Here is a 20,365-nt window from a genome sequence, read left to right on the forward strand (position 1 = left end):
ATACAGGCGGTAGTCACGACGGACGCTTGCCTGACAGGATGGGGAGCTCACCATCTCCACCGCTCAGCTCAGGGTCTCTGGTCTCACACAGTGGCCAAGAATCACATCAACCTGCTAGAGCTTCTGGCAGTTTTCAGAGCACTTCAAGCGTTCGAGCCCCACCTACTGAACCTGTCGGTGCAGATCCGGACGGACAGCACGACAGCCATGTTCTACCTGAACAAGCAAGGAGGGACTCGTTCGCCAAATCTGTCCAGACTTGCCCAGAAAATTTGGATGTGGGCACTCAGACGGAACATCTTTCTGTCATCTCAACATGTTCCAGGGGACCTCAATTCTCTAGCGGACGCTTTGAGCAGAGATCCCCTTCCGGAGGAACACGAATGGTGTCTACACAGAGAAATCGTAGAAGATCTCTTCTCTCAGTGGGGTTTCCCCACTATAGACCTATTTGCCACAAGCGAAAACAGACAGTGCCCAGGATTCGCATCCAAGTTTCCCCCACCAGACTCCCTGGGGAACGCCCTGTGGATGAACTGGTCAGGGATGTTTGCGTACGCTTTTCCACCAACTCCTCATCAGGAAGGTGGTGAACAAGATGAACAGAGAGTCGATGACGCTCGTCCTTGTTGCTCCCATGTGGGCGAGGCAACCGTGGTTTCCACACCTACACAGACTTTCGGTGTGTGATCCCATCAAACTCCCGGGCTGGTACAATCTTTTGTCCCAGCACCAAGGTCAGAAGGTGCATCCTCTACCCAACTCCATGAACCTAGCAGCATGGCTCCTGAGGTCGTAGAGTTTGGACATCTCAATTTACCACAGAGGTGTATGGACATCCTAAAAGAGTCTAGGAAACTGAACACAAGGCATTGCTACTTCGACAAATGGAAGAGATTTGTTATCTGGTGCCAGAATAAACAAATCAACCCAGTTGATTGCACTCCTTCCACAATCGTGACTTACATGCTCCACCTGCTGGATGCAGGGTTGGTTTTCAACTCACTAAAGGTATACCTGGCAGCACTGTCAGCGTACACCACCTCACATAGCAAAGTGTCGTGGTGGAAGGTACCCGTGGTTAAAGCCTTCATGGAGGGAGTAAAGAGACTTCATCCTCCTATATCTAACCCACCACCAGGATGGGACCTGAACGTGGTGCTATCTAAACTCATGGGCCCCCCTTTCGAGCCCATGCATAAGACCAGTCTCAAACACCTGACCTATAAAACTGCCTTCTTAGTAGCCATTACATCCATAAGAAGGGTCAGTGAAATTCAGGCTCTGTCAGTGCAGGATCCTTTCTTTACTATTCATAAGGATAAGCTGGTTTTACGGACACACCCCAGGTTCTCACCTAAGTTTATTTCTAAATTCCATGTAAACCAGTCCATCGAGCTTCCGGCTTTCTTCCAAAACCCACAAAGCTCGGCTGAGGTTAAACTACACACCGTAGATGTGCGTAGGGCGGTCCTTTACTACGTAAACAAGAACAGACCGCTTAGGAAAACAGATCAACTGTTTGTCTCCGTAGCCACAGGCAAAGAGGGAGATTGCGTCTCTAACGGTGCCATCTCAAAGTGGATTGTTAACTGCATCCAGTTGTGTTACTCTTTCTGAGAAAACATTGCCTTTTATGCCCAGAGCCCACTAGACAAGAGGCATTGGGGCCACTCTGGCTTTCATTGCGAATGTTCACATTGACACCATTTGCAAAGCAGCTACTTGGAGCTCTATTCACACTTTTACTCAGCACTACTGCATTGACACCCATTCCAAGACAGATACTCAAGTGGGACAAGCGGTTCTAAGACATTTATTTGCTCATGACCCTTCTCAAATCCCACCTCCTTCTAACACTGCTCGCTAATCTATGCACAGCATGTGATCTAAGCAGATTCCACAAGCCTCAGAAGGGATACATTACTCACCGTAATCGTATTTCTGATGCTTGTATCTGCTTAGATTCACATGGGACCCACCCTTCCTCCCCTCTGAGAGAAGGCGTATGGATGCTTGTAGTCTTATCTTATCTATCTTCTATCTGCTTGGATCATCTGTACTCGTGCTACTCCTCATGCCACCTCATGTCAGAAAAAATACAATCTGAGGGTCCTAGACGCGTGAGGGATCATGGTTACAGTGGACGTCACACTAGGGATAGTATTACTGGCACGCCCTGTGTTGACACCCATTTTCGAGTTTCGAAAAACAAACTGCAATACTCTGCAGCTTCCACTAGATGTCGGCCTATGCACAGCATGTGAATCTAAGCAGATACAAGCATCAGAAATACGATTACGGTGAGTAATGTATCCCCTATATATCCCAAAATAAATAAATATTGTGAGTTACATAGGAACATAGAAAAAATAGTTCACCACTGTTAAGAACGTAGCAGAAGACACCTTCATCTTGGCCATACAATACTTATTAGTCCCAGAGCAGGTAGGCAAAGAGATCACGCGCAATAACGGGGTCTGGAGTAGAGCCTCGTCCCTCTCGGCAGAACTGCATCACGCGGGGGTCCAGATTCTAACTGTCTTTTCTGAGGAAAACCCTCTTCTCTTTATGGTGGCAAGATCGCGCCCTTCTCGGTTATGACTGCCCTCGGCTGAAGAGCAGATCACAAATGGAAGGGGGTAAAGAGTGGAAAAAAACAGCCAGAAGTGGAAAAAAAACCAGCTTCCCTCTCCCGGGACACCTTATCACTGCGCCTGCAGGACACTCCGACTCCCTCCCTGGTTCGTCCTTCAGCAGACAATACAATAAGTATTTTCCACAGTAAGTCCACTCAGCAACAGTGTTTGTGACCTTGCTTTGCCTTCACTGTGGGGAAGCTCGTTTACTCTGCTGAATCCACAAAAAATGTAGGCTCCCATTGCAGTGATGGGAGATGAATGCCCAAGATGGCTGCGCATCAACACCATATTGTTTTAGCTCCTATTTCGCACAAGCATTACACTCCAACCCTTGGACAATCAACTACCATAACTCGACTGGCAAGTAGGAGGTACCCAAAATCATTGAACTAGTCTCCATAAATTTTGAATGCACGAAGCTCAACAACAAAAACTAACTAATACCACAGAAACACCAAAAATCCAGATCAAAGCAGAACGTAGTGGTTCAGGAATCCATGCAAATAATTCCTCCCACCAATTTCCGTTTTGATCCTGTGTAACTCTGGCAACTAGGTCTTTCAACCCCTTGATATGTTTTTCAATGGACCGGGAATGGTCCCCTAAATCAAAACACATTCCTTCTACTGTTTCGCACCCTAAATTGTTTTTTAAAAAAAAAAATATATAGAGCTGCCCTATTTTGTAAAATAGCTTTCCTAAAATGTCTATCTAGCAACAGCTCTGTTAAAGCTTGCAAAGTTTCATTAAGCCCTTGACCACTAAACAAGCTAATTTAATCATGGTTTTATATCCTCCAGCTGCTAGGCCCCAAATCCCAACAATGGAAATGGCTAATGCTGATACTTCAGCCTCAGAAAGCAATTGGACCCCTGAATTGCAATCTGGCGACAATGCGGTATAGGAAGCAGCATGCGTAGATCGCCTAATGCAGGTTGTAATAGGAACATCATTAAACCAAGGCGTGTTAAAGCACAGGGACCAGCAGAAATATTAGAAGGGATGTATGAATAAGTGAAGTTCCCACAGGAGAATAACCAGCAGGGGGAAGTTTTACATGATTCAGGTGACTAGCAGTTGAAAAAGTAAAATTACATTGCCTATTATTAGATACATCAACACAAACACTTATGGATCTTGTACATAAGCGCTGCTCAAAATCAGTTCTTTCCCTCCCTGCTTAAACTCAACTGTTGGCATTTTCCAATGTGGGAGGGATTTCAATTCATTTTATGATAGACATCCGCGGGGGCAATGCCATGAGTCATGATGCCAGTCATGTTTTTCCATTTGTGGATAGTGTCTGCACAAAACTTGCAATATTCATAAACAGAAAAAGAACTAACATCTGAGGTTTCAACTAAGGAATCGTGAGAGATTCAATACTTGTTGAGCCAGATAAACCCATACATTTTCCGGTTGCCTGACAAGGGCTGAATAGCCGTGATGGGGAAAAGGATGTGGAAATCCTAGAAGAGAGCGAAAAGCAAGGCACTGCGTCGCCACCCTCGCTGCCTTCTCAATGCGCCGCGATTAGCTGCAACAGACGCATCATCCGGTGCAAAACTAGTAGCAGGTACATCAGTCTTCATCCAAATCCCCAAATTCAGCTAGAGAATAGAGACATCTGCCACATCCTCCGACATGTCCCCGGACCCTCCCGAAGACACTCCACTGTGCCACACACAGGCACTCGGCATACTTGGGATCTAAAACATCAAAATTCAGAAACAAGATATCAGTGAAGTACATCACTCACGTAAATAACTTTTGTCGACTGGGGATATGAGTCAATTTTCTTTTCCCTGGTTCCATCACCAGAACCACTTGATCCTCCCCGGCTGCGATCCCATCTGCTGGGACAGACGGCCCATTAGGTTTTTCGAGCCATACGTTGGAACCTGGGGATCATTACATTGGACGAGCCAAAACCCTTGTTTCCATGAATGGTTAATGCTGTGGGTGGCTCACCCTTCTTTACCATAGATAACTTTAAAGGTACTAATATCATTTGGGCTACTCAAATCTCCCTTGTGGATAGGCAACATATTCTCCCCACTGTTGATGAGAATAACTTTAATCACGCCCTGATAATCTGCATCCGCAATCCCTCCTAATACTTGAATGCCTCTTAGGGCTAGTCCAGATCTGGGGGTAATTAATCACATGTTCAGAGTGAATCTGTACCCCAAATTGTGTCAATCACAGCAATACCACTTGGTTCAAGACAAATGTCTTCCCTTGCATGCTAATCCTTCCCAGCAGACTCGGGAGTCGCACGTAAGGGGCTAACGCACCAGGAGATATTTCACTGTACAACAGTTTCCATTGCCTTATTTGGCCGTACTTGTAAGGTTGGCGTTAACATGCGCATCAGCAGAGTTTCACTGTTCGCAATGGGACGGTTTTTCAGCTTCTACCACAAATTCGCGCCATCCCTTCAAAGTACCATCACCTGTTTTGCGTAACTGTGCTTTCAACAATCCATTCTATCAATCAACCCCCAAAGCCTCAGAGTGATAGGGGACATGAACAATCCATTCAATTTCCTTTTCCTGAGAATAATCGAGCACTACTTTCCCCTTAAAGTTGGACCCATTGTCGCTTTGGATTTGTTGGGGGATTCCATAATATACCGCCACTTGGTACAATAATTTAATTGTGTTCAATTGGGTAGCTCTTTTACATGGCAAAATCATTAAGTAACCAAAATGTGTCCACAATAGTGCACGCATATTGACATCCTCTGCTAATGGGCATCAGACCAATATAATCAATCTGCTAATTTGTCCAGGTATTAGGTGTTCTAAATACCGATTTTATGGTTTCATTCATACTTACTGTTTTGCTTCTACTGTTCCATGTTTTATGTGTTACTTGTTAACTGTAATGTGCCTTGGATGAAGGCGCTATATAAAACAATAAAAATACAAATTTACCTCTCTTTAATGTGCCGTGAATTATGTGTGGAATAGCCCTCTGCTTTTGATGTTGGCACACGGGACATTGTAGGATAATCTTTTTCACAACTTCCAATGGAATGCTGATACCTGTGTTTGTGCCCAACTGATAGCCTTCTCTCCGATATGTCGACTTTTTTGGTGGGCCCATTTCGCAATCCCTTCCAAATCATCCTCCTCAGCCCTTGCATCCATGATTGCAATTTTTGCATGTTCGTCTTCAACAGAATTGAACCACTGTTCTAATGAGTCTGTTGCACAATGTGCATCTCCATGATATAGTTATTGTAGTATGCATTAGCATATCAGCAATATCTTACCACAATTATTTTCCCCATACTTCCTAAGCATGAATTCTCCAACCATTTTTCCACCAAGTCAGCAGCCACACCACCAACCTATTCACAACGGACCATGAATCTGTGTAAATATGACAACTCCCAGGGGTCCCTTGCTTCAACGCCTGATACACAGCATATAGCTCAGCGAACTGGCTACTCTTTCCTTTACCGAAAGGGGGTAGTACTTTTTTCAATTTGGGATTGTACACTACTGCTTTCCAATATCGTTCACTCCTACATATTTAGCTGAACCATCAGTGATTCATGCATGTTTGACTTGGTCATTTGTCAGTTCTCCGTATGGTATCCCCCATTTAACTGGAGACTAGTCAATAGCCAACTCTCCCTCTGGCTGAAGCTCTATTATGTGGACTCCCGCCACCTGCTCATGTAATTTTGCCACGCCACCATTCCCAGTCTTGGCACAATCTTGAATGTACTATTTCCATTTGATGATACTAGCCGCTTGTGCATGACCAATTCAATTTGTTTTTGGGGAGCTCAGTACCCACTGCAAGATTTGTATCTCGGGTCGGATCAATACATCATGACCCACCGTCATCTGTTCCGTATCTGAGTGCCCAGTAGCATGCTAGCAGTTGTTTCTCAAAGGGAGTATACCTGTCACCAGCATCAGGTAACTAACTACTCCAGAATCCTAGGGGCACCGGTTTTCCATCTTGCTTTTGCCATAAACTTCAATTGCCATAAATGTCCTTTACTGATAATTTAACTCCACTTCTCCATACCTCAAAGGCCATAAACAAAGTATTTTCTTAATTGTCTTTGCCCGGTTGAAATGCCCATTCTTGTTGTTCACCCCATTCAAAATGTTACGTGTTACTTTGTAAAGGGGTGCCAGAAACTGTCCCAAATGTGGGGTATGTTGTCTCCAGAATCCAAACAATCCAATAAATTGCTGGGCTTGTTTTTTTGTTCTGAGTTGATAACTCAAATCTTTTGCTTTTCTTTTGTTACCATTTCACAATGTCCATTATGCTACTGTATTCCCAGGAAAATCATTCTCTGCCGGACCTTGAGTTTTAGTCTCATTAATGTCCCATCCTTTTTTTCTCAAACCCTCTACAATAGGATCTAGGTATACTCCACACTATTTTCATCCTTACCTTGAATTAGAATGCCATCAGTGTAATGCACAATTTGTACATCTGGTTTGCATGGAATTGTGTCCAGGTGTTCTGCCACCAGCTGGTGACAGATCGTCGGACTATGCATATAACCCATTGGTAGGAGTTTTAAAGGTATACTGCCTCCCATTCCAAGATAATGCAAACTGTTACTGAAATTCATCAGCAATCGGTATGTGAAGAAGGCATTAGCTAAATCCAACACTGCATACGAAGTGCCCTCATATTTTTGCACATTTTCAAGGTTACTGCGTCCGGTACTGCCGGTACTATAAGGAGTGTGTTCAATTCGGGGAAAATCAACTGTCATTCTGTAGCTACCATCCGATTTCTTGACAGGCCAGATTGGATTGTTTCAAGCCGTGGTTATTGGAAGTAACACACCGGCTTCCACGTATTCTTTGATAGTTTCTGAAATTTTCTTCTGACCCCCAGGAATTCGATATCTTTACAAAGACGCTGTCTTCGTTGCTATTGGAACTTGCACCAGGGGTTTAAATTGTCCAACAATAACGGGTGTACAAGTGAAAGCACTCACTCCAAACTGATAACGTTTACCTCCCAATCCGAGGGTTAACCCTTCTAAAATATCAAATCCAATAAAGATATCCAGGAAGGGGAACAATTAACACTTGGTACATAACTTTTTAAATTTCCAATTTTCATATCAATATTTGTATGTACTGCAGGGGTCGCATTGCCCCCTAATCCCGTAATCGTAAAATGCCTTCCCTTAAACCTTGAGGGTTTCCCATGTATCAATGAGGCCTCCACCCCGGTATCGATTAAAGCTCGAACCTCTTGTGTGTTTCCAGATTGCTAAAATAATTTCCCTTTTACATGAGGCTGTCTGTCCACTTTAATGTGGGCTGTTGTTAATGCAGTTTGACCCTCATCCTATTCGTACTGGAGTGCATGTATTTGGATTCCTTTTCTACCATTGCACTCACCATCTTTCTTAAGTCTGCATAAATTGGCTCGGCTGGTGCGGGCCTATTGGGAGATTCATTGTCTCTCCCTTCTGGAGGTGGTCTGAAAGGGTGGTGCTCCTCTTTTGGCTTTTGTATTTCTTGTTGTTTCACTTGTTTGTATCGTTCTTTCCCATCTAGTCCCAGTCTTTTTTATATCCGGTACATTTCCCATGTCTCAATCCCATCAACATCCTCCGGCGGTGCTCCATCTTTTAGTAAAGCCAGAAACATGTGTGTCTTGCAGTTCACCCCTCCCTCTCTCGCTCACTAGTTTGTTCCTCTGTTTTTTTCCCATTCTTCCAGATCTGCCAATTGTCTAAGCATCCACCACCTCATCCGTTACCTTACCAGTCATTCCCACTAATAGGGTCATCATAATGTTTTTATACGCTGGAGGGGCGGGCTGTTCAAATAAGTTTATTTCGAGCAGATGGAGAAGTTCACCAACCCAGTGTGTTCTGGACTCTCTACATAAATAGCTTCTTTCATAGCATGTTCCCTTAATCTCTGAATAGCCCCTTCAGTGTGTACCATTTTTGTTTCACTTCGGTTGGCCAATCTGATGTAATCGGGTACTTATGATTACAACACTGTGCTGCTAATTGTAAGGTAGACATCTGCACCTCTTCTCAGTTAGCCTCACGGGGATGGCCCGCACGTAAGGTCTCTTGTATTTGAACTTCCTGTGACAGGGGTAGGATCCTCGCAGAATTTGTAGCATCTAACAGAAGACCTGCTGCCCCTCTGTCTAATAGTCTAACCATCCAGGCTAACAAAGATTCGCCAGCCCTCTGTTTTAATCTCCTCTCTATATCTTGTAGTGGTTGTATACTAGACTTCTTCCATTCATTTAGAACCTTCTCATTTGAGGTTTTAATTTTCGATCGTAGGATATCTATTGTGGGAACAAGGTCATCAACCAGTGTTTTTCTGAACAGAACTAGGTATTTCCAGTTTGTGATAGACTCAAGTGACTGAAGGGCCAGTTCGTAGCGTAAACGGGAGATAGGAAATGTCGGGGGCACTGACAATATCTTGCGACAGAGTATCCCTTCAGTCTGCTGCCAAGTTTTGCATGGCAAGTTGAGCATGGCTTCATTGCCATAAGCCAAAATGGCAATTACCTTCTGTCTATAGAATGCAATTATTGGCTTTATAGAACATTTTCCATATTTGCTATGTAGCAACAAGCCTTGTATTGGCAGGGAAAGAGATTTAGTTTTTAGATGGATCACCCAATCCTTTTCAGTCCCTGATTGGTTTAGCCATATGCTCTGGTAATTAGTTATTTTGGCCAACTCCAATTTTTTGCCTTCGGGAAATACTGTCAATGGTTTATTTCTTAGCTTCTGTTGATGTCCTAAGGTCATTACTTGGGATTTTTTTGAGTTGATTCTAAGATCATTTGCTCGAATATTTTTTCTAGGTCTAGCAAACTTTTGTAGCCCAACTTGTGTTTTATCTAATATAACTAGATCATTGGCATACATGATGTTATGGTATTTGCGTTGCATTTAATTTTGGAGGGTTTGCTACTATACGGCGCTGATTCATGAATAGGTCTGATGTGTATAATTTCAAAAGCATTGCCGCAAGTGCACATCCTTGTTTTAGTCCATTCCATGTTTGGATCTGTGCGGACGGGACACCTTCTTGGGAGAGTCTTACTTTAATTGTGGTATTTATATAAAGAGTCTTGATTGGTTCGAAAATGTCTGTCGGGCAATTCCAGTTAGATCCAAACTATGGGAAAAATTAGCTATTTACGGCAAAAAAAGGCAAGTTGCAGATCTATGAAAGCTGCATGAACTGGGATTTTCTCTCCAATGGCTTCCATTTTTAAGATGTTAAGTATTATCAGGTTGATGGTAGTACCTACATCACTATTGAAGCCTGTTTGCATTGCATCCTGTCTTCCATTTATCACCCATTCAGTTAGTCTTCGCAGTAATAGTGATGCAAATACCTTTCCCAAAGGGTCCAATAGAGCTATCGAGCGATAGTTTCTTGGTAACTTCCTGTCACCATGCTTATATATTGGTATCAATATAGCTGTTATAGCTGTTTTCCATGTTGTTGGGATAACAATGTGCACTGATATGATAGTAAAAATCTGCATACATAACTTTTCCCATACTTCAGGGTTATGTTTCAGCATTGCATTGCTTAGTCCATCAGGACCAGGGGCCCGGGAGGCATTAAGCTGCTTGATGTGTCAGAATTTCATCAAGTTCCCATATTGTATTCCATTTATGCATGGTTCCTCTTTGGTGGTCTTTCAGTGTTTGATTTCCTTTCATGTAGAGATCTGAGAAATATAGAATCCAAACTGCTTCCAGGACATCAGGTATGAGACTCTCTTGCTCTTGATCATTTCCATTTAGTAATCTCCATAGATCTTTCAAGTTTTTATTTTGCATTGATTGAAGCATGCGCTTTGCATTATATTCACCTTAATCGTTTTAATCCAGTTCCTATAATATTGTTTTAGGAGCTTGGAAGGTTTTAGCCTCTCTTCATGGCTCATTTTTTAGAGCAATTTTAGATTACTGCGTAGTTCTTTACTTTTCTACTATTTGCTTGTTGTAGACATGAGTGTTTTGCTCTGGAATTTCTTCCATGGCCGTTTGTCTGAATGGTATCAGCAACCATTCGTACTGGAGTTTTTCTATCTCTTTACATGAGGAAGACTGAAATGTTTCTATCAAGCCTTCAAGTTGGTGATCCGATATGCAGAGAGTCTGTTCCTTCCGCTATTAAGTTCGATAGGCAGTATTACAGCTTTAATCACAGCAGATGAATTAGTCGTCCATGAAATTGTAATTTTGTGGTGATCACTATTTGTGGAGGAGGAATTTGTTAAGTTTAAGACCAGGATATATATATTTTTTTTTTTCTAGGAATGCAGTTGAAGTACCTCTTGACCAAGTTGGCTTGGGCGGTTTATCCTCTGCTAGCTCTCCATTGATTAGAATGAGATTTCTTTTGATGAGCTCTTTCGTCCAGATTTGGGTTTTATTTGGCAAAAGGTATTTTAATTCCCTTTTGGTCCTACAAGTGTATATTCAGATCACTGCATATGATTTCTAGTTTGTGTTTCATACGCACAGCGTCCATGGTTGTTAGCACTGTATCTATAAATGTCATCGTTAATCACAACGGTGATCCAGTACAGGTTCAAAATCCTGATTTTCTTTCCAGGCTGTGAGTGTGATTCAGCATTGATCCGTTGTTGCTTCTGGCCTTCGTATTCTACGATCGTAAATTGAGTCCAAGAGTTAGGATTTGATGTCTCTAATATTTCCAGTTTTGCATCAGTTTTAATTAGCATCAAGAGGCCAGAAGAAGGTTGCCCTTTGGTTCTATTTTATTGCAGGATTCATGCAGGTCAGGTATCAGTCACATATTGGCTGATTATGAATCCACGTTTCTTGGAGGCAAATGATTTGTTTTTGTCCAAGATCATTGTTTTCCTTTTTAAACAAATGTGCTGATCCTCTGGTGTTCCACGAACAGAGGCTGAGGACCATGTTCTTCTTTGTTTGTAGTTGTTACCGGTGTCTCTTACTTTGAGATTCCACGGTAGTTTGCCTTGCCTCCATTTCTCTTCATATTGGTCGTTTCTCTGTTAAGCTTCTTTCTCCTTTTCTAAGGACTCTCTTGTCCTTTATTGGATACCAGTGCTGGTCTTTTCCAGGGGTCTCCATGACTGTTGAAAATGAATAATGAAGGTTTGACCTTGTTCAGAGGATCTTTTTCTCTTTTCTTGCTTGGCAATTTCTTGTTTATGCGCCCAACCAGTTTTCTTCTCCTGCATTCGCGAGCAACGAAAGCCCAGTTTGCGAAAGTGAGACGACTTCTCCATCACTTTTTCCAGGGTTAGTCGGGAGCTAAACTGGATCCTTACCATATCCATCATGTTATCATGGATAAACTCTACCATTTTGATATCCTCTGCTGTAATACATTGAAGCTGCGGTATCACATGTAGTAAGCGTAGAGTATTAGTTCGATTTAAAATCAGGTCGTCATTTATTTCTTGCATTTTCTCCATTTTTTACGTATTCCATGATTTTTTATTTCGTCGTGGATCGATAAATGTTGGCAGTTTGAGCCAAGTTTTGTCTGATTTTTGCAAACAATTTCCAGCATGTTCGTTATTTTGTGTTTCATTGTTTTGGGTGCTGTAATTGGATCAGATTTAGTATTCTTGCGTTCTTTCAGCTGTAGTCATCTCCGCGTGAGCTGTGAAGTTCAATATCTGAGATCTCCTCGCAGGAGAGCTCTACTACGTCATTGTATATAGTGTGACCCTCTTCATACTCGTCCAAGATACATAGTGAGGCTTCTTCGTTATTAGAGGTTTCTTCAGGCAACAAACTGTTTTTCATCTACGTAGACTGATAGATTCATCAGCAATTTCTGTTGGGCTCTTTCTTCTAATGTTGGACTTTTTGTGCGTTCCCTGTCAACTGTTTCTTGATCTTTCATTAATCATTTTGCTTTTTCTGGTTTTGCATTTTTTCCTTTTTTTTGTCTGTGATGGTCCAGTGCAATAGCTGGTGTTGGAAGAGATCTCAAGAATGCCCTGGTACCTCGCTTTGTTGATTTAGTTTTTTTTGGGGGGATTTTGTCTTCTTTTCACATGTTTACTTTCACTCTTCTGTATGGAGCTGATGTCATCTTTGTTTCTAGGGAATTCGTATTGAACGGATAATTCACTTCCCTATAGTTAACACCTCAATACAAATACACACCCCTTTATTTTTTTTTATTTTGCCGTTCCGAGTTCAATACTTCATTTTCGGCAGGCTTCTTTGTCATCAACACCAGCACAAATACCCTGCTCTCAGCGCCCAAAAAATTTTGCGTTTGCTCGGCCATGTAGGGTGGACCTTAGACTTGCCACTCCCCGGCCCCTGGCAAAACAAGTGATTGGACTCAGACAGGCAAAAAATAACACTTTGACTATTGGGATGTAATAAAACATATAAATGGCTTGTTATAGGCCCTTTGTTCACACCTTATCTATGTGTGTATGTGTGTGTGTGTATATATATATATATATATATATATATATTACAAAATACACATATTGCAGAACACACCTTCATCTTGGCCCGTACAACACTGCTTAGTCCCAGAGCAGGTAAACCAAAAGATCACACGCAGTAACGGGGTCTGGAGCGGAGCGTCCTCCCTCTCAGCGAAACTGCATCACCCTGGGATCCAGATTCTTACTTTTCTGAGGAGAACCATCTTCTCTTTATGGGGGCATGACGCCGCCCTTCTCGGTTATGACTGGCCTCACAAGTGGAAGGGGGTAAAGAGTGGAAAAACCCAGAAAGAAGTACAACAAACCCAGCTTCCCTCTCCTCTCATTCTCCTGGGACACCATATCACTGCACCTGCAGGAGACTACAACTCCCTCACTGGCTCCTGGCTTGTCATTCAGCAGACAATACAATAACTATTCTCCACAATAAGTCCACTCAGCAACAAGATTTATGTGACCTTGCTTTGCCTTCACTGCGGGATGCGTGTTTACTCTGCTGTGCCCACGTAAAATGGAGGCTTTCATTGCAGTGATGGGAGATGAATATCCAAGATGGCTGTGTATGGGCGCCATATTGTTTTAGCTCTTATTTCGCACAAGCATTACAGCTACCAAACTGGGACTCTCCTGCCAATGCAATTGGGGCATTTCATATGTATAATGCAGCTACAATGGTTGATCTACCCCAGAACGGAGGAAGGATGATTTCCTCTGTGAACGAAGGGAACAAGCCTGTAAGATCGTCATGTCTATTTTGGTTCTAGATGACATATGGGAAGACAGTTCTAGGTGACCTATGGGAAGACAGCTTTCTTACTATGATGAAGCCGTTAAAATCCCCATCTAAAAATGAGTTTTCACCAAAAATATAGGATACCAGACTCTGCACCCATGTGTCTTTAGGCCCAACCCAGTCATTATTTAGTCGACTTGGTGTCTTGCTCTCCTTTCTTCTCCAGATCGAAGTACTACTCTGGGAGTCTCTCATAGATGAGGAAGGCGAAGGAATCCATTAGAAGAGCCAATTATTTAACTCTCAGTATTGTTGTTTCTGATGGATGGTCCTCCCACAGATTCCTCATCACCTGCTCCATTTGGCATATAGATGTTACACCGTTTTGTTCTGCTGTCCCTCAGCATCTGTGCTAGGGAAAAATTGTGGACCTAAGATCTGGCTCCAATGTCCTGTCCGGCGCAGGATGCGTATAGGCGTCAAGCAGATCTGCGCAGGGCCCCCTGCTGGCAGAAAAAGTTTCCAAAAAAAACGGTTATGCTAGGAGATTGATATTCTAGATGAGGAACATCCTTCAGAAAGAACATTACCAAGTGTTAAGTCATTTGTCTCACTCAACTCGTCCGCCTTTTCTAACTGTTAGAAACCATCGACTCTGTTTCGAACGCTGACTGGACGTCTCCTCTATGCCGACTGTCCATTGGAACAACGCGACTTGTCTTGCTTGACTCCAGCTCAGCACACTAGAAGTTGGTCTTAATGCTTTTGAGCCTGAAAAGGTATTTGAAGAGTCCTTGTGCCAATGGCCTACCTCAAGACCCTAGTGACTTTAAAGCCCTTATGCAGACTTGTTTGCTGCTAAAATCTTTGGTTGAGCACCCAGCCTTCAAAAAGTTCCCCCCTATGTTAAGTCTGCTTTCTCAGCATTTTCACTACAGGTGTGGGCCAGTAGTATTTCCATTAGATGTTTGCATTTTTATATTTTGAAATAAAGATCCAACTTTTATAGAACCTTGGTTAGACATTCTTTAATTTGGTACCCTTGTACTATAGTTACTGCTGGTTTTGTGCAGCTCAAACCCCTTCTGATCATGTAGTCTGACCTCGACTCAACCGACATGGACAGGACAGTGACATTAATTTTTATAATAGAGTAAGGTTTTCTATTAAGTGTTGTTATCACGACACTTGCAAAAATTAATGGCCACATCAATTACTTCGCCCCTCCCTTACCATACTCCTTTATGCTTAGTTTGTTTAAATGCCTTCAACCCCATGCAACATGACGTTTGGGACCACACAGGTCTCCTGAAACCCACGATAGTCTCTGGAACTCGAATTTTGTTGTGGAGGCGGCTGAAGAGGCAATAGCACTTACTTGCCTTGAGAGGGAAAGTTTATCTTCGAGGTAAACTCCTAGCGTTTTTACAAACTGTGATACTGGTATTGTGATGCCGTCAATATTGAAGGAGGCGTATTTAGGGTCAAGCTTCTTGATCATCGAAGGGGTGCCCACAAGTAGGATTTCTGTCTTGTCGTCATTTAGATGCAGGCGGTGGGTAGTCATGAAGGTAATTGCCATAGAGGGGGAGTAATATTTGTGTCTCATCAGCATAGTTTGTATAAGATATGCCAATTGAGTCTAGGAGGATGAAGAGTGGTTCTGTAAAGTTGTTGTACAGAGTAGGGGATACACAGGATCCATGCCGAACACCACAGGTGATCAGTGCTGGTGGGGCGCTGGCATTCTCTGCAAATACTCTGATCACTCTGTCACTTAGAAAGGAAACAATCCAGTTTGTGGCCTGAGGAGAGAAGTTTGCCGCAGATGAGGTGGCGAGCTAGGATTTTGTGGTCCACCAGGTGAAATGCATCAGACAAGTCCAGGAGTAGCAGAAGTGCCAGCTTTCCATTGTGCCTAATCTTATCAATCTGAATTTTCAGCTCAAGTAGTGCTGATTCGGTCCCATGGCCTGGGCGGAATCCCGACTGACGCATGCCCAGGATATGGTTTGCTTCGAGGTAGCTCTGGATTTGTAGCTAGGCTGCTCGGTCCAGATTTTTTAGTCAAAAGGGTAACGGTAGTGATTGGGTTGTAGTTGCTGGGAATCATAGGGTCAAGTGAGGCTTTTTTGCTGGGTGGGAGAACCCAGGATTCTTTTTAGGCTTGTGGGAACACTGTTCATGGTGAATGAGGCATTGATGAAGGAGACAATTAGGGATGCCAAGATCTCAGCATAGTCTTTGAGGCTTGCAGGGCAGATGTCGCCTTTGCAACAAGGTTTAAGGGCATTTAAAATAGCTTTAACTTCGACTTCTGAGACGTTGGTGAAGTGGAACAATGGCAAATCTTTTTGGCAGTCCGGGGAGGTGGTACTCATAGTTGTGGAAGATGGCAGGAGTTTAACCAAGGCTTGCTTATTATCAATGTTTCTGTGTAGTTTGCATTTTAATGAGCATGTCGTTCTGAATATTGGTACACCAGGCGTTGTCTTTCATAATGGTGAATGGTGGTTTAGTGGGGGTTTCCAATTCCCTTAACATGAGCAACTCGCTAGAGTTGGATTTTGCATTGCCACTGTGGGCATTGTAGTTGTAGGTTTTGACAGAGGATAACTTTTTTGTAATGTTTGGCAGCAAGGGAGAACAGTAGTTTTTTGGCTTGAATTATTTTCAAACTGCTTCAGCAAGCTGTTTTTGGAGCAAAGTGTTTGCAGTTCCTGTGTGCAGTTGGTTTGAGTTTGCGTGGTTTGAACAGTGTAAACGTGGCTATGGCCTCTGTCAAGGTCTTGGAGTACAGGTCAGCCAGTTTGTTGGGGTCTATAGCAAAGGGCGGCTCTGGTAAGAGTATTAAGCAAGGGGGCGATTTTTGCTCTTAGATAATATTGTTAGAGCTACGTGCTAGGGTAGGAGGCAGAGGGATGGTAGTCGGTGTGGAGTAGGCAGAGATGGTGAAGTGCACAAAATGATGGTCCAACCTTTGACAGGGGTCATTAGCAAGGATGTTGGCTTGGCCGTTTAGGTCTACAATTCAGTCTTGGATGCGTCCTTTATTGTGTGTAAAGAAGTTAACAATTTGTTGAAAGCCTAGTGCCACCAATGAGCTAGAGAGTGAGGATGCAGCTAAATCTGAGGGGTCGGTGTCACCTAGGTTAAAATCTCCCAGGAGTATCACTTTCGAGGCGATTTTAATATTTTACTGCCAAGAGTGTGTATAATGTTTTCTTTGAAGGAAGGTGCAGAGCCTGGGGGGCAGTAGATAGTGTGGAGAGTGGTGCTGTTAGGGGGTCAGTTTAACAGACAGGATGGCATAGTTGTCTGATAGGGTGGAGTTGCAGACTCTGATGTCTAGGGAGTCTCTTGCTAGGAGTACTACTCCTCCGCCCCTGGCATTATATCTCACAGCGGTAGATCGTGAATCCTGGAGGGATTGCAATAGAGAAGGCACGGATGAGGCAGCATGCAGCCATGTTTCAGTGGTTGTAAGGAGGTCGAGGTTACGGGTGGTAATTACATAATGTATTTCCAGGACGTGTGCAGTAATCAATCTTATTTTGATGAGACCACAGTTTTACAGTGGTGTTGGTATAGGCTTGATTGGTGGTCTAGGAGGTATCTACTCAACTAGCCTGCTGTGCTAGGGAGCTGGGAGGAGGATTTCACGCGGCTTATCAGCAGTGATGGGCTTCCTAACCTTCTGTGGTTACAGAGACCTTGAAGGGTTGTTTGAGCTACGCAGTGCTATAGGTTTTAGGAGTGACTCTTAAGGCATAGGCTATGCGGTATCCTAGGCAGGAGTTTCTATTGGTGCTAAATTGGGGAAGTGCCAGTAGCTTAAGTCTAGAACTTATATGGGGCAGTGGGGTCACCTAAGCAGGAGTTTCTGGTAAAGGTAACTTGTGGCAGGGAGAGGCTACTAGGTGTAGCAGAAGGATCTGTGCCAGCGGATCTTGCAAGGGCCTGGTCAATGTTGAGAACCAGTTTGGTGCTGAGCTCTGCGACCTAAGGTAGGCGGGCATCGCTGCTAGTGGCTTTGGGCCAGCTGGTAGGGCAAGGGGAGCAACAGAAGTATATAAGTAGGGGAAGAAAAGGGGTGGGTTTGGGTAACACATGCATGGTAACTCGGTGGTCGAGGGTGCCATGCAGCAGGGCAGTGGAGGAATCATTGCTAGTTTTAAGGTAAGTGTATTCTAGTGACGACCCCCATTGGTGAAAGGAGCTGTTTTGCAAGGGTGTGGTGACGCTATGACTGAATTGATTAGCTTGCATGAGGAGTGTACTAGATGCATGCTGGGGTCTCCAGATTTTTAGCGCTGATGTGGGAGGCGGATCCCCCTTAGGATGTGGGAGGGGAATCGCAGATCCTCCTTAGGACGAGGTGGTGTGGCGGGCTGCGTGGCAAACTGTCCAGGACAAGTCAAGACGGGCATATGATGGCCATTGGAAAAGGCCCATAGAATCTAAACGAAGCTCACCAGGTTCTTCAAGTGGTAGTTGTGGCAAAGCAGCCCAGGCCAAACTCAAAGGAGGTGGTTGACTGGTACAGTGCACACATTTGGTTAGATAATAAGTAATAGAAATTCCACACTCCATATATAAAAGTGTATATTAAAATGAGGCAGAGGGAAAACCATACACTTGCAGGTATGTACACATTTGTAAGACAGAGGTCACATTGTAGCAAGTAAGCTCAAGATTATGCTAATGCAACTGAGCACGGTATAACTCCCCAGTAACACATCTGCGAGGATAATGTATATTGCTGAAAATGAATACTTTATTTTAGCTAGGCATTTAGCATGGAATGTATGTATGCAGAATTTGACGGAGTTATTGAGGTGGATAGCAGTTAGCAATGATTGTGTAGTAAGGTATAAGAAGTACTTTTTAGGGCTGTTGCGTACGGAAACACAGCATCAATGTTGCCATGAAAAAAGTAGTCAGGTTGGCGACTTTAAAAAAAATGCATTAATGATGCACCTTCCAGGCTATCAAACACTTTACCCAAATCTACTAGGACTGGAGATAATTATATATAATTATACCCTCCTAGAATATCTGGAGAAAGAATTTTGGTAGCCAGTAAAAAGTCGCCAGAATGAAACTACTTTTTCACAGCGACATTACGTGGAACTGGAAAACACTAGGGTATACAACAATCAAACTGCTATTGTGCACACATCAATTCTAGAACTGACGCATCTAAATTGCAACCCCACATCTTGGCTGTGGAAAGACTTTTCTGCAAGACCTGCCTATGAATATGGGACCATTTAAAATATGATTATGTAGAAAACTGTTTTCATTACCTGAAGGGTGCCACCAAACCGAGGAGATTGGAACTGTAGCTGTATTCTTTCAGACACAACTATGCTTTTCAATAGCCAAACATGTGTTCTCAGTGGAGATATACACAACTATTGCTTGTGGCAACGGAAGTAAAACTTTGCTGTGAGTAAAAACAAAATGCTTTGTTTGAGATGCACATTTTAGAGCACTCTGACTCTTAACAAGAGGATTAAAACATTTCAACACACTTTTTTTAGTTCCTCATGTTATTTATTTAGTTTTAATGAATATTTTCAATGTTTTGTTCTTTAGCACTTTAAGGATTTAATACGCCTGCGTCGTACAGCAGAATGGCCCCGTTCTTCTCTGGATACTGAAGTGTCAGCAGCAAAGGAAAGTCCAGAGATCGAGCCACTTCCTTTCACACTGGCACATGAACGATGCATTTCTGTTGTTCAGAAGCTGGCTCTGTTCCTTTTATCCATGGACTTCACATGCCATGCTGATCTGCTACTGTTTGTCTGTAAGGTAGGATACAATTTGAAAATATTATAATATAAAATGTATTCTCTTTATTGCTTATAACACTACTGACAAATGTTGTTCATCACTCTATGGTGCTGGCACTAAAGAGAAAGTTCTTGACACGGATGCAGTTTCAATTTATACAGATTTTCATCTGTCTCAGGACAGGCCTCAAACATTGGTATACTAGATTCATGAGTATTTCAATTGGATGTCCCAAAAATAAGATTCTGATTTATGTAAAGCTGGGAGTGTGCCAAAGCTGCATATTTAGACTCCAAAGCGGATTATACAAGATTAGGAAATGGGGCTTTTCCTATTCTGATTAACGCTGAAGATATTTTTTTAATAGCCCGTACCCCAAGTGCACTCCAAAAGTTGCTGTTAATACTCAATTAATGAATGACATGGATTTAAAGGTCAACTCTGTAAAATGGAGTAATGGGGCAGTCATATCCAGGGTTTATGAATTAAAATGTTTAGGTATGCGCCTCTCCTCAGTTATGAAATGCAAAGCCCATGCCAATAAACAGAAAACATGGATCAGCCCATCTCTATGGGTTGTCTCTCGGTTCATTAGTGTCAGAGCCACCAATTTCAAATGTTTCTTATTGTCTGATACATGGACGAAGGCAGCAATTAACTATGGTGGCTTGTTATGGGGATCCGTAAACATGTCAGAGTTGCAAATCATGGAGAA

General features: G+C 43.0%; 1 protein-coding gene across 5 annotated transcripts in view; it reads left to right on the forward strand.

Annotated features, from left to right (window-relative positions):
* BIRC6 (baculoviral IAP repeat containing 6) overlaps positions 1–20,365 on the forward strand; it is a 3,097,233-nt gene that overhangs the window by 1,610,021 nt on the left and 1,466,847 nt on the right. For all 5 annotated transcript variants that reach the window (XR_011268132.1, XM_069607902.1, XM_069607904.1 and 2 more), the window contains one exon: positions 19,453–19,668. Coding sequence is in view for 4 of the 5 variants with exons in the window: in XM_069607902.1 (XP_069464003.1) it covers positions 19,453–19,668 (216 nt within the window). In the remaining variant the exon portion in view is untranslated. The remainder of the gene's footprint in view (positions 1–19,452; positions 19,669–20,365) is intronic.

Source organism: Ambystoma mexicanum, chromosome 4q (assembly GCF_040938575.1).
Source record: "Ambystoma mexicanum isolate Mex_15411 chromosome 4q, UKY_AmexF1_1, whole genome shotgun sequence".
Classification (NCBI taxonomy): domain Eukaryota; kingdom Metazoa; phylum Chordata; class Amphibia; order Caudata; family Ambystomatidae; genus Ambystoma; species Ambystoma mexicanum.